Source organism: Styela clava, chromosome 4 (genome assembly GCF_964204865.1).
Source record: "Styela clava chromosome 4, kaStyClav1.hap1.2, whole genome shotgun sequence".
Taxonomy (NCBI): Eukaryota; Metazoa; Chordata; class Ascidiacea; order Stolidobranchia; family Styelidae; genus Styela; species Styela clava.
The window spans coordinates 6,278,287-6,291,896 of NC_135253.1; the positions used below are offsets into that span (position 1 = coordinate 6,278,287).

Genomic DNA, 13,610 nt, shown 5'->3' on the forward strand with positions numbered 1-13,610 from the left:
TGTAAAACATGAGTGATATTTTCACTTATTCTTGAAAAATACGGTGGAAGTAAGGCGGATTTAAATTTTGATCAATTATTATCAGTACCCTTGGGATGAGTCACACCAATGAAAGAGTTTCTCCTGTTTTATATAGATGTGAATGGAGTTTTATTTTAGTATTAGAAACAATCCAAATCCGAAGCGACAGTTGAACATGATAGCCTACATTGAACAAATAAAGTTTATTTATTGTGCCTCATTCAGGAGTCAAATTTTGGTATTTATTTTAATTTTACACCAACTATACATATTTATAGTAGGCCTACATGTCGATGTAATACTGAGTGATTAAAGTGTGGATTAAATAAGATAATAACGCCAGTCGTAAAATGGCAAAAATCAACAAAAATAAAAAGATTTTCCACCTGTACCACATAGGCTACTGAGTATCAATGCTATTGATTACACTACGTGGGCTCAATAGCTAAATTCATATTGATATACAGTACCTTGACTGGCAGTGGGCGAAGACCGCTATATCGGCTTTCGTAGATTTTCAAGAATGTGGATTTCGGAAGTAGCCTAATTCAGAAGAAAGTAAATTAGATATTAAAATGATTTAAAAATATTATTCATCAGTTTTTTCAGACATCTGTTAGTGTCGAAATTTCTGTTTCTATAAATTATATTGCCTTTGTTTCAAATACACAACCACATAAACTGAAGTTCAATCGTAATATTTCTGTTCACTATATCTTTACATACTGTATTCATTTAATTTTCTTTACCTTTTCGGTAAATTTTTAAATGAGAAATAACTGATTGATATGTGTTTTTGTGCTCACGCAGCCTTATTTGCTTGTTTCGTCTTTCTCCCTAAAAATCAAATGAATGTGAAAACCCCTTTACTTGTGAACAGGTGTGCAATGACTTGCTATGATCAAACGAATATCGAAGGAATTGCGCGAAAGAACTGGCGGGTACAATCGGTACTCACGTGGGCAGATAAAGTCAAAATAATAGATTTCATAGGAATCGACAGCGTGCGTTCTCGCGACGGGAAAACCAGCGCTTCACAAAGCTGCAAAGGCTGATACAACAGCAGATAATACAGTAATAAAAAGACCTTGTTCGTTCTATTTACTGATTCAAAATGAGAGTGATTGCTTTGATCAGGTGAGTTTAATGTATTTTCGGCGTTAAAAAAGCCCAAGTGACCACAATATCTGAATATACCATAACTTATTATGACTAAGTTAAGGTGTTTCATGCGTTTGAAACAAATAACTAGACCAGAGCTGGTTTGCCATACGATAAAGCTGTATTACTGTCGGCTTTTTTCTCCCCCAGGATAAATATGTAAAACTATCCTATTGTTTCGCCCTCTCATCATGAAATTTTAAATCTGTTTCACAGATTGCAGCTGGTTTTACCGTTACAAACTAGCCAACATGCATCTTATTATTACATAATATATTATTTTCAGTGGTGGAAAAGACAGTTGTTTTAATATGATGCATGCTCATCTCGAAGGCCATGATATAGTTGGTTTGGCTAACCTTTATCCAAGTGATACTAGTAAAGGTAAATTGCCTGCTCATCTACAATAAGTGTTTAATTGACTGATTGCACATGTAGCCTTTAATAAATGAATTATACTACTATATACTGATATACGTATTATTTTTTACCTTATAGACATAGAAAAAGTTAAATAGTAATATTGGATTCTACATCGAAAATTTTTCAATGCATAAGTGTGTAGTTGAAGCTTTAATAATTTGGATATTTGAATAAATATGTTAACATTCAGTTCCAACATATTCCAACATCACTTCATATTTAGATGTCATTTTCAATGTTACTATAATCTTGCACATATTTTTGCTTTTAAAGATGAACTTGATAGCTACATGTATCAAACTGTCGGTCATGAGGCAATCGAACTTTATTCGGAAGCAATGGAAATTCCTTTATTTAGAAGGTGAGACATCCTTTATATTGATTGTAAGTTAATGAGGAAAAGAGTGTCTATAGATTGACTGGTCTATAAAATATATCAATAATTCCTAAAAAGTAGTATCATGAGACACACACTAATTATTCATTATTATTTTCATATAAATGAGTTATAGTTGTTCAGTTTATTTTTTCTTTTAGAAAAATATCTGGCACATCCAAAATAATTGATCTGAATTATGTGCCTGATGACAATGATGAGGTTGAGGATCTGTACGAATTACTGAAGGAAATTCAGGTAAAAGAAGATTTCACATGCATTAGGAAATTGAAGCCTAATTTAATGTTTGTAAGGCGAACAATGCTTGAAATCAAAAGTAGTAAAAAAAATTCGGAAGCACTCATAAATTAACTCCGATAACTCAAGCTTTTTTCTCTGAACAAGGCTCTGTACAATGGGCCACTGATATCTAGATCAATAAGTAAAGAGACATTATGTTGGAAGGACTGGAATTTTTGGTCATACATAAGCTAAGACATTGCCTATTGAATTTATTAGACCTTGGGTGGGTGAGGTAGTGGCCGTGGGATTTGAACTTGAGATGTGTAACCTGCGATGCCAACATATTTGAGTCTGGCGCTTTAACCACTAGGCCATTGTGGCCTGGCGGATGTCCACAACATCGTGAAATATTCTAAACTACCCATACCATTCACCTTGCGTTTATACAGAAACCAAAATACTAATTTTCAATTTGTTTTGCAGAGAACGCTTCATTTTGATGCGGTCGCAAGTGGAGCAATATTATCTGATTATCAGAGGATCAGAGTTGAATCTGTTTGTTCAAGACTTGGTGTTACAAGTTTATCATATTTGTGGAGAAGAAATCAAGAAGAACTTCTACAGGTGTTGAAAAGCATTGACTTTTGTCATTTGAGCAACCATGCTTTTAATCCCATGCATCAGAATGATATGTGTTCAATTGTATAACTATCCTAGTAAAATTACATCTTCGAACTGTTTTAAAATTTTGATTGTAGCCTCAGACTCTTCAACTATGATAGCATTGCTGGATCAAATATCGGATTTAAATCCCATGCTCACCACCTTACCCGGGGTGTGGCAAATTGGATAGGGCAATAGAAAATAAAATGCCAAACCGAAAAAGTCCCGTGTATAATGTCGAACAATGTATCAGCAAACATTCGAGACTAAAATTCCTATCTAAATTAAAATTTGTGCTGCCAAACTGGAATCTTATTCTATTTGTCTCACATTGGTGTTTGTTATTTAGGAAATGATTGCCAGTGGATTGAAAGCAGTTTTGATAAAAACAGCAGCTCTTGGACTTGATCCTAGAAAGCATTTGGGAAAAACTCTAGATGAAGTATCAGAAACATTACGCAAGTTGGTAAGTATACAATATTAGTGTTTTACCTTACATCTAGACATTTTTGCTCTGGTAGTGTAACATTTTTGCTTAATGTTAGCGGATGAACTTAAATTAACAGACATTAAAATTGGAAAATATTCTGACAAGAATGTAATAACGAAAAAAGGTGTAAATTTAAATTTTTGATTTTCACTCACTATAATGCATAATGTGATATTAGTTTTTGAAACTTCAATATTATTATGATACAACCAATGCAATCGAAATTACTTTGAGTGGTATGTCCTCATTTATCCTAGAATAAAGAGTATGGTTGTCATGTGTGTGGAGAGGGAGGAGAATTTGAGACATTTACATTGGACTGCCCTCTGTTCAAGAAAAGAATTGTAATGTGAGGTTTGGATAACAATTTACTACATTGCCTAATAGATTTTGATCTGATTTCGATAATTATGAGGTTTATGGCCTTATACCAAAATGCTGCTTCTAGTTATCACTAGAGATATATGCCTTAGTATATCATACTAATATTGTTGCAGTGATGGCAGTGATATAATAATACACTCAGATGACTATTTTGCACCAGTTGGTTATTTGAAGTTGAAGAAAATGCATTTGGAACAAAAGTCTGAAAGTGACATTCAACATGTCGACAAATGGCATCTTCTTTCTTCAAAAAAGTGGGAGGAGAAATATGTATCTGAGCTCAACACTGACAAACTTGACTCAGGAATCAACAATAATGGAGAATTTTTACGGGTATATTTTTTGATTAATATTACTTTGGTTTGTCAGGCACTGAATTATTCGATAGGATTTACATGTTTATCCTGGGGGAGAAAAGCCGGTAAGATGACTTAACCCAGGGTGGTCCAAACCTGGGCCCGCGGGCCAAGAGTGGCCCGCCGCTTTATTATCTGTGGCCCACAGCGCATTTGCGGGATGATGAACAAAAAATGCAATTGGTGTTGTTTCGTCATAAAAATAACCAGAAAATCATTTGACGTATTGTTACATCACTAATTTCGCTTAATTGACTAGTGTTATGGCCAGCTGAGGCAACTAGCGAAGTTGAATAATGTGCTTGGCTAGTGTAAATTGTTAACTGGCTTTCTATTTCTATCTTTTTGTTCGGGAATATATATATTCGGGTGGTTTTTTGCAACCAGCCTAAATAGTATTCAAAAAATGCTGCCTTTATGTCAGAAAATTTAGTGATTACCCTTTATCTTATATGAGTGTGAAAAGAAAGATGACCAATTTAAACATATTTTTGACTGGATATGGGAGGAAAAATACCACATGGCTTGCTTCATGTGTCTGAAGGTTACCAAAATGTAGATATAGTAAATTATTTACACGTTCTAGCGAGTTTTTTGGTGGTTTGTACTGTTTACCTATTTTTGGCACTATTGTGGCCCGCGATTGATACAAAAATAATAGTATGGCCCGCGAGGCCGATAACCTTGGACCACCCTGGCGAAACCATTTGGCGAACACCGGCCTCTCGTTCGTTTACCATGCCATGTCGGGTATGGGATTAGTAAGTTATTTGTTTTTGGAAATATGGACTTGATGGTAGAGAAAGCCGTCACCGACCAGCAGTTATGTGAACCACCCTACGGCGGCGAGGAGTCCAGCAATCCTCTCGCACATAACTATCGCTGCATGGTATTCAAACCTGCGAATTCACGCAGAGTAATGGCCAATGAGCTTCCTTTGGGTTTTGGCAAAAAATCCCTCCATCCTGCATTCATATGAAATGTATGAAACTGTATTTTTCAAGATGCTCAAGTAAGGAATTAATGCATATTATTAAGGTAGGCTATATTAAAATTGTCAAATTGTGTAGTTTTCAAAGAATGTTTAATAGGATTGGATAGGATTTATCCCGGGGGAAAAGGAAAGCCGATAAGACAACTTAACCATATGGCGAACCACGACCTCTCTTCCTGTTACCATTCCATGTCGGGTATGGGATTAGTTAATTATTTGTTTTCGGTAGCATGGACTTGATGGTGGAGGAAGCCGCATATAACCATCCCTGCATGAGATTCGAACCTGCGAACCCACGCAGAGTAATCAGAGTTGCGGTGACAAGCGTGTCCTAATGCATTGCATGATGAGCCACACGTGATGAGCGTACATTCATTTTATAACGAAGTTCATCGTGAATCGATTGTCCTTGTTTATAAAATATACTTGAGCGTTAATTAATTGCAAACATTTTCATCTGATTAGAAACAACAATCACATTGGATATTTTTCTCTTCTGTGATAGATTTCATGGGAAGAATCTGCCACTGTGGATCCACAGAATGAGCCTGGGGTGACCAATCATGAGAAATTTCTAACGGTATCGAATCTAGTAGGAACAACCTCAGATGAAGTTACTTCAGATATTGTAGAAATAGTGACATTACAACTGCTTGAAAAATTAGTAGGTAAATGTGTATTAGGATTAAATTATACATTACAATATGAAGAGTCTTCTAAGTCGAATCTATTTTCCCATTGGTCTCGAACATTAAAATATTGACAATTTTTGTATTTACCATGAGCACTAATGATATTCTTTCTATTTTTGGCAACATCAATTTATTTGTGGGTGCGTTGTGGGATGGCCTAGCATAGCAGTTGCCAAACTTTTAGTTCGTGTGGTGCCAAATTATCAGGTGAAAAACTCATGGCGCACTCACTCGAAATAAATTGCTGCCTTCAAGTAACACTCAATTTTGTGATCTTTATAGTGTACTTTATGCTTTTTTAAGTTTGTAAACATGCAGGCCTAAAGAATAAAAGCAATGTTAACTCTCCTTCCTCATATCTGCCTGAGTTTCCTTTGAAATCTAAAAAAATCACTGATGTTCAATAAACTCTGTTCGACAGCTAATTTGATTCAGTTATTCGTATATATTTGTTTGTTGTTCCAACCACCCCATTCCTCAACTTGATTTTTCAATTTCCAGGAATCTTGTCAAAACATGGACATAAACAAGACAACATTTGCTATGTTCAAGTGAATGTATCTGAAATGTCGCATTATAAACATATCAACAAGGTTTATACTCAATTTTTCAAACAAAATCCTCCTGCTAGAGCATGCATTGGTTGCATCAGTAATTCCAACAGAACAGATAAAAAGACAATTCTTCAAATTTATTGCATATCATGCAAAGAGCATTCCAGTAAGAAATGTATGCATGTTCAAGGATTATCCCATTGGGCACCTGCAAATATAGGTACATTTCAATATTCTTTTTTGACAAGCAATACTGATGGTCAAGCGAATCTATATATGTACAAATAGGATCTGAACCTGATGTTATTTAAATTAAATCATTGAAACTTTTCTTGTGCCCACAAAGTAGAAACATAAATATTGGTCTATCGAGTTACCAGTAAGAATTTTAATATACCAGTAAGTAAAAACTTCAGTTATGTGAAATTCACTAATTTTAATGCTTCAAGACTCGCGACAATCGTTATTTATTATCACATAATTTCACGGTATCCTTCTTTTTAGTCTCATAACTTCAGTAATCACTCAGAGGTGAATACGCATTTCCTTGCTTTGAGCAAATTTTCTCAAAAATTACGCATTAACGCAGACTGGAATCAACGCATAATTTAGCAATTTGTTCATTGATAATATGTCACACTAAATTTTGGTTTTCGAAGCAATGCAAGTGTTAATTCTTATCAATCTTTTTTAGGACCTTTTAGTCAGTGTGTTCTGGTGGATGATTTATTATTTGTGTCAGGAACTATAGCACTTATACCAGGAAACTTACAACTGATAACTGGTGGAGCAGAAACCCAAGCCTCACTTGCTCTGCATCATGTTGAGGTAAGTTACATATTACTGTGATTCAAATCTTCAATTATCTACTTAGATGAATTAATTTATGTGTCGAATAATATACCAGGGAAATGAGGAATGTACAATTAAAGGTTGGAACTACTGGTCTAAAGTGCTGTTGATGTTAAACACGTTTATCTTTATCTAGGATCTGATTAAGGACTATGAAGAAGTGTTTCTGGTTTTAGTTATGTATATATCAACCCTCTTCTCTGTCTTCATTTCACTCTTGTGATTGCAGTATCTAAAAATGTTTTCTTTTATTACGTAGAATGTTATGAATGCAATGTCCAGAACTTCTTTAAAAAGTTTCATGCAGTATATATGTTACCTCACAAATGTTGAAGATATATCTCATGGCATAAAAGCATGGACTTGTGGAACTGATAACAGTGATAAGATCTGTGAAGTTATCTATCTTGTCGTGGATGAATTGCCTAAAGAAGCATCTGCTGAATGGCAAGGAATCACATTATCTTCAACAGAAGAACGTGATATTGGGTGTCATTCTGGGCATTCAAAACATGACAACATTGTTGTAACTTGGAATTATTGGAAGGCAGCAATGGAAAATAAAGAAGTTTACTCATTTACATCTTCTATAAGTAAGTTTGTCAGATATTTGTAAAAGAGGGGATGAATGTGAATGTCAAAGTGTGGCGCATCGTGCTAAGTGTTAGGAATACGCTCGCCACCACACATCGGATTCGCAGGTTCCATGCAGGGATAGTTATGTGCAAGAGGATTGCTGGACTCCTTGCCACCATCGAGTCCATGCTTCTGGAAACAAGTAACTGTCTAACTAATCCCATACCCGACTTAGGTAACCGGACAAGAGGCCATAGTTTGCTATATGATTAAGTCGTCTTATGTCTTTCCTCTCCCCGGGATAAATATGTAAATCCTATACTAAAAGTTTGTACATACTAATATTATTGTAATAAAAAACTGCAACTGATAAGCAGTCATATGAAGATCAGCACTATTACCCAGCACTGTTTTACGTGTTCATTCCAATAACTGAATGATCATTACTGCGTAATTATCCATTGTCAGGTCTTGCTTCAGGACATGTTACTTCACTGGAATTGAAACACTGTGTCAACTACATTCAAGATAGTGTTAGATCATGGTTGAGTGATTGTCATTTGAATACACAGCATATCGTACAGGCCTCTCTTTTTTACACTGGAGAAAACCTTTTACCTGAAAGCGTCCTCGGTATAGTAATAGTTAATAATTATATTTTTGTGACACTTGGCATAAACACTTATGCAATTTGTTGGTTTGTTGGTATCATCTTTGAAAAATTGTTGCAAAACGAGAATGATTTTGGTTCATCTTCTTAAAGATTTGTGTATTAAAGTGTTCGATAATGCAAGGTGAATTTTAAAATCTGCAACGATCGTTATGACAGCCTGCATTTAACCAATAACTTCACTTTCCTTATTTCTTTATTAGAGTATTGGAATAAAGCTGAAGAAAGTTCACAAATGCCTCTCATCACACCAGTACAAGTGAAGAAAATATATATTAATAATAGATTCAATTGCATGACAATTTCTTGTTTAGCCTACAAAAAAATAAAACAGTGAGATTAAATTGCTCTAGTCTGTATCACAACCTCAGTTCTCTCAATTAATCAATTAATTAACTACCTTCTTCGCAACCAGGACTGGTGGTCTGATTTAAACGACCTTGTGCCAGGATGCAGTTTTGAATGTAATGTTCGACCCACAAATCATGATTTTCCTTACGAGTTCGGGGATGGTCTGTGTTGGGCCCCATTGGTTTGACAGTCCCTTTGCACAACTTGATGTAAAGTAGGCAAACAAAATTATCTACCTCCACATTGGTACATACATTTCTGGCGCGACCAAATCTGTGCCATTGTCATTGCTATCTACCTGGGGAGCATGAGTAAACGAACGAGTCAAATTCAGAGGCTATTGAAGTTGTTTCTTTAGTGCCCAAGATGTGATTGACCGTAATTACATATGGTCATGACCAGCAACTACATTTTGAGCATAATTGACAGTGATATGAAAAAATGTGTAAAATTGCATAAACATAATTAGGTTTGTATATATACCAATTTCATTTGACTGGTAGTCTATGTCTAGAACTAGCACAAATGTGCCCACATCCTGTTGGACATCTGCCTTTGCTATGTGGATAATTAAACCAATCTTTCATGCAATCTATATGTCCACCATGACAACATCCTTGGCACCATGTATACAAACTTTTCACAACTAACTGGCACAGTGAACATTTTATACCAGCCCCCATGCCTGCTTGTTTATGATCATTATCAGAATGTTTTGAACAACTCCATGGGTTTGCAGTTGGCATTCGTTTATGGCAAATTCCGCAACAGGTGTTTAGGGTGGATGAAGTGTTCATATTCTTTATGGAAGGAAGTGTGCTTAAATTAATAATCTCAGTGAAATGGTTCCATAGTTCATAACGACTGACCAATTCCAGATATGAATTTTGCCAATGTTCCAGCAGATGATCGTCAATAGGAAGACTTATTGAGGGATAATAATGACCCAGGACAATCATTGTACATGTTATAATTTGAATGTTGTTGCCGTTGCTTATCATAGACTCGTACATTGAAGAAAGCAGTTCAGTTTTACGACTGATTGACAAAGCAGGGTTTTCATAGGGTCTGGTGTAAACCACAGGAGATACTGATAATTGTTCATGTGGAGATGAAGATTGTGAATGCAGGGAGACAGCTGAAGGGCCAGAACTCCGACTATTATTCTTCTTCCTCCATTTTTCAGGGTTATGATTCTGCTGTGATGTTGAAGATGGAATCATAACAGGAACGGCAGTTATTAGTTTCTCTTCTTCTCCACTTATAGCTGGATCAAGCTGGTTTTCAAAACCATCAGTGGCAGTTAGTACAAGTCTCTGTTTAAAAGCTTCAGATGGAAGTGTAGCATCACTGATTGTATCGCTAAGAGGATACCAATCCTGATCCATGTATCCTTCTGGTCCTGAAGAAATACCACCGTGATGACCTTTCCCAAAGTCCTCACTCAAATCATACTCATCAGAGTAATAACACTCTTGTTCAGATGTAGCATGGCCCTTTGCTATATCTGTCAGGTAATGCTCAGTCTCTGGATCTGAGTGTTGTTCGGATTCTTCTCCGTTGCTTTCCCCAGTAACAATCCCATTTTTCATAGACTCTCTCCCAGTTTTAAGACTGCTTATTTCTGCTGAGTTTGTATGAAATGTAGTAGAGTTGCTTCGTTCTGTCTTTTTTGTCGAAACTCCTTCAAAAAACCTTTCCAAATATCTCCATATGTTTGCATCAATGCTCATTTGAAGATCATCACAAACTTTTGCATTGTGTAAACATAGTTTATTAAATGCCATTCCTTGTAGCTTGTATTGCTGGGCGGCCTTGATAAGACTTGAAGGATGTACGTCCGAGGAAGTAGGAAAGTCATCTTCTTTGATAGGAGTGATACTGTGTATCCCAAGCTCTGATTTAGCATTTAGAAATCGAGCAAATTTAATATTCATACTACTAGTAGACAATGTGTTTTGTACCCACGAGTTTGTATCCAGTTTTGGAGCGACCCCAACAACAGTTCTAAAACCAAACCGTGTCATTCCTTTAGTCTTAGTACTAGGTATGGCATCATATGAATTTGTACTATCAGTGGACGCATGTCCTATATATCCTCTAGCGCTTACAGAAAGACCAGAAATGTTACAGTGTTCTGATGGGCGATGTGCATCTCTAATGGAATGTTGATATAGAGTCCCATCTTTAGAACATGAAAATAGAATTTCTGGATCATTTTTTTTCCACGCTATACCAGTTGTAACATCAGTGTGTTCTGTAAAATGAGCAAACGGCATGTATGGTCGTCTCATATCCCATACATTGATAGAATGGTCCAGCATCATTGCTACACTTGCAATCTGTTCTCGTCGTTGCGTTCTCCACCGAGCCATGGCAACTAAAGAATTTGTTGGTATCACCATATGCTCAGACATTTTGTGATCTATCATATCCCAAATTTTGACTTTATTGTCTCTGCCTCCTGTTGCAATTCTCTGTTTATCTTTGGCATCCGGATGCCAATCAATTGAATAAACAGATCCTTTATGGGCTATGAACTGCATCAAACAGGAACTTGTGTTTCTGAAATAGAAAATTATAATAATCAAACTTTTGTCATATGAAACTAGCTTATATTTCTCGGTCATGACTTGAAAATTTGTTCAACTTGCAATGGTGTTTACATTTCATGATTAAATTCAACACGAAGACTTTTGAACCAAAAGCATAGAAGATCAAAACTGATTAATTCCAACTTTTAACAAACTTAAGGCGTAATTCACCTGTAATCCCAAACTTGAACAGAACCATTGTCAAACGATGCCGCAAATTGAAAATATTCATGAGGAGAAAATTGCACACATCGAACACCATCAGTTTTACTGGAGAAACTGGCAATACATTCCTTTTTTCTCATGTCAAACATTTTCATTGTACAATCTTGAGAACCACTAAGCAATCTCCCAGGCTCAGAACTATGAAAACATACTTTTGTAACAGTCCTTTTATGATCAGTAAATATTTCGAGTTGTTTATTTCTGCCTGATGCACTTAAGTCCCATGCAATGATAGCTCCATTTGTAGCAGCAGTTGCGATTAAACTTTCATTTAAATGATTCCATGCCACATCAGCACAGCTTAAATTGAGCCCTTGTCTTCTTCCGACTCTCAAGTTTATTTTTTCCTTAAAACAAGTGTCATCTACTGAATATATTTTCAAAATAGTTCGTCCAGCAACTGCTATCATAGAGCTGTCTTTGTTTGCTGCTAGCATGTTGATAGGTCCACCCACATCAACATACATTGTGCAATGTTGGTTTGCATATGTTACTCCATTTGAGATATTAGTGCCAAAATCTGATACTATTTGATTTCTCTTCATTGTCTATACCAGTATGCGGTATTCAATGGATTTAATCAATGGACCTGTAAGAGATAAATTTATTCAGTCAATTATTTTTTATCTCAGAGTCTTAATTTTATTCAATTATAACGTATCAATGTAATGTTTTTGTGAATTGACCAACTACAGAATTTGGTACCATAATTTCATCAAGAATAAAACCATATTCTGACTACTGTAAGACCTGTCTATCTGAAAAGCTAACCCACAATTCCTGTCAGGTGTCATTCTGCAGAAATTCTGGGTCTCGTGTAGTTTCGTATCGTACCTAACGTACTTCTAGCGGGCGTAGCATAACAATTTTTGGGTCTCGTCTAGTTTCGTTCCACAATAACTTCTAGTGGGCGTGGGTAACAATTTTTGCATTTATGATTCCTGACTGCGTCATCCAAAAATTCGTCACTATCACGAAATACTGAAATAGAGCTTGCCAAAGGGCGACGAACACCCGTCACAGTGCCTACAAGAGTGCAAGTACATGCCTCTCGTAGGATCGTTTCGCTGATCTCCTAATTAACAAACGGAACTAAAGCGAGACACCTATTTTCACCAAGCAACGTTCACGGATCCTCATCTGAACAATTTCGTGGGTTGACACTGGATATATTAATTAATTTACATTCACGCAATTAATCTAGTTTGGTACAACCGTAAATATATACTACTACGGTGCAACACACCTAAGGACTTGTTATTTTTAAGCAATAGGTCATGTATTGTGCCACACTTTATCAATGAGGTGCTATACGTTTTCACTCTAAGAAAGACTTCAGACAAGCAAAAAGGGACATATTAATTTACGTCCACGCAGAGGGTGTAGTTGGGTACCACACACATAAGGACTTATTATTATTTTTCACTCTAAGCAAGAAAAGTGCATATTAATTTACGTTCACTTCGGTACCACACACATAAAGACTCATTATTTTATGTCCAGCGATAGGTAATGTATTTTGCCACACTTCATCAATAAGGCCTTATACGTTTTCACTCAAAGCAAGGCTTTAGACAAGTAGAACAAACATATTAGTTCATGGTCACGCAGGGGGTGTAGTTGGGTGCCGGTTTTATTTATGGCACCTCAGAACTCGGCATCATCATAGCAAATTAGGTATGGGGTTACGGTGACAGACTGACAGCTTTGTGTGTTGGTCGTAGCCGCAGTAGAGCTAAATGACTCGTTTGTTTTATGAATAAACTTTTTCGTGTAAAAGTATGTAAGCGTATTCTTGACGCCGATCGAGCAGTGATGTTTTGCAAGTTTGAATCAACGCCATATGCGTGGCATACCCATGAGCATAGCCCTGAAAATGTCGTTTCGTTTAACTTCAGGCAGAATTTCCAAGATTGTCGACTACAATTAGTAAACTAGAAAATATATGTAATATATATTAATGTACGAAAAAAATTTCATGCAGT

The 13,610-nt window shown here is 36.1% G+C and overlaps 2 protein-coding genes across 2 annotated transcripts; one reads left to right on the forward strand and one right to left on the reverse strand.

Annotated features, from left to right (window-relative positions):
• The first annotated feature begins 936 nt into the window (after window positions 1-936).
• On the forward strand, window positions 937-8,820 carry LOC120326470 (uncharacterized). The gene is made up of 14 exons (XM_039392771.2): window positions 937-1,158; window positions 1,469-1,566; window positions 1,879-1,966; window positions 2,143-2,239; window positions 2,708-2,848; window positions 3,237-3,353; window positions 3,635-3,726; window positions 3,875-4,094; window positions 5,617-5,779; window positions 6,305-6,577; window positions 7,052-7,185; window positions 7,469-7,802; window positions 8,254-8,418; window positions 8,659-8,820. The coding sequence occupies exons 1-14, from the start codon at window positions 1,136-1,138 to the stop codon at window positions 8,790-8,792; spliced, it is 2,079 nt and encodes a 692-aa protein (XP_039248705.2). The 5' UTR covers window positions 937-1,135; the 3' UTR covers window positions 8,793-8,820.
• LOC120326468 (GATOR2 complex protein WDR24-like) lies at window positions 8,712-12,210 on the reverse strand. The gene is made up of 2 exons (XM_039392770.2): window positions 11,572-12,210; window positions 8,712-11,371 (listed from the first exon to the last, which is right to left on the reverse strand). Exons 1-2 carry the CDS (start codon window positions 12,168-12,170, stop codon window positions 9,295-9,297), a joined length of 2,676 nt encoding a protein of 891 aa, XP_039248704.2. The 5' UTR covers window positions 12,171-12,210; the 3' UTR covers window positions 8,712-9,294.
• Between the last annotated feature and the right edge of the window lie 1,400 nt (window positions 12,211-13,610).

Bases quoted from the DNA above. Each gene is read 5' to 3' on its own strand.
- LOC120326470 (XM_039392771.2), top strand. From the start codon at position 1,136: ATGAGAGTGATTGCTTTGATCAG. The intron at 4,095-5,616 runs GTATATTTTTTG...CTTCTGTGATAG, and splicing joins ATAATGGAGAATTTTTACGG to ATTTCATGGGAAGAATCTGC. The intron at 8,419-8,658 runs GTATAGTAATAG...TTTCTTTATTAG, and splicing joins TTTACCTGAAAGCGTCCTCG to AGTATTGGAATAAAGCTGAA.
- LOC120326468 (XM_039392770.2), bottom strand. From the start codon at position 12,170: ATGAAGAGAAATCAAATAGTATCAGATTTTGGCACTAATATCTCAAAT. The intron at 11,372-11,571 runs GTGAATTACGCC...TTTCTATTTCAG, and splicing joins GTTCAAGTTTGGGATTACAG to AAACACAAGTTCCTGTTTGA.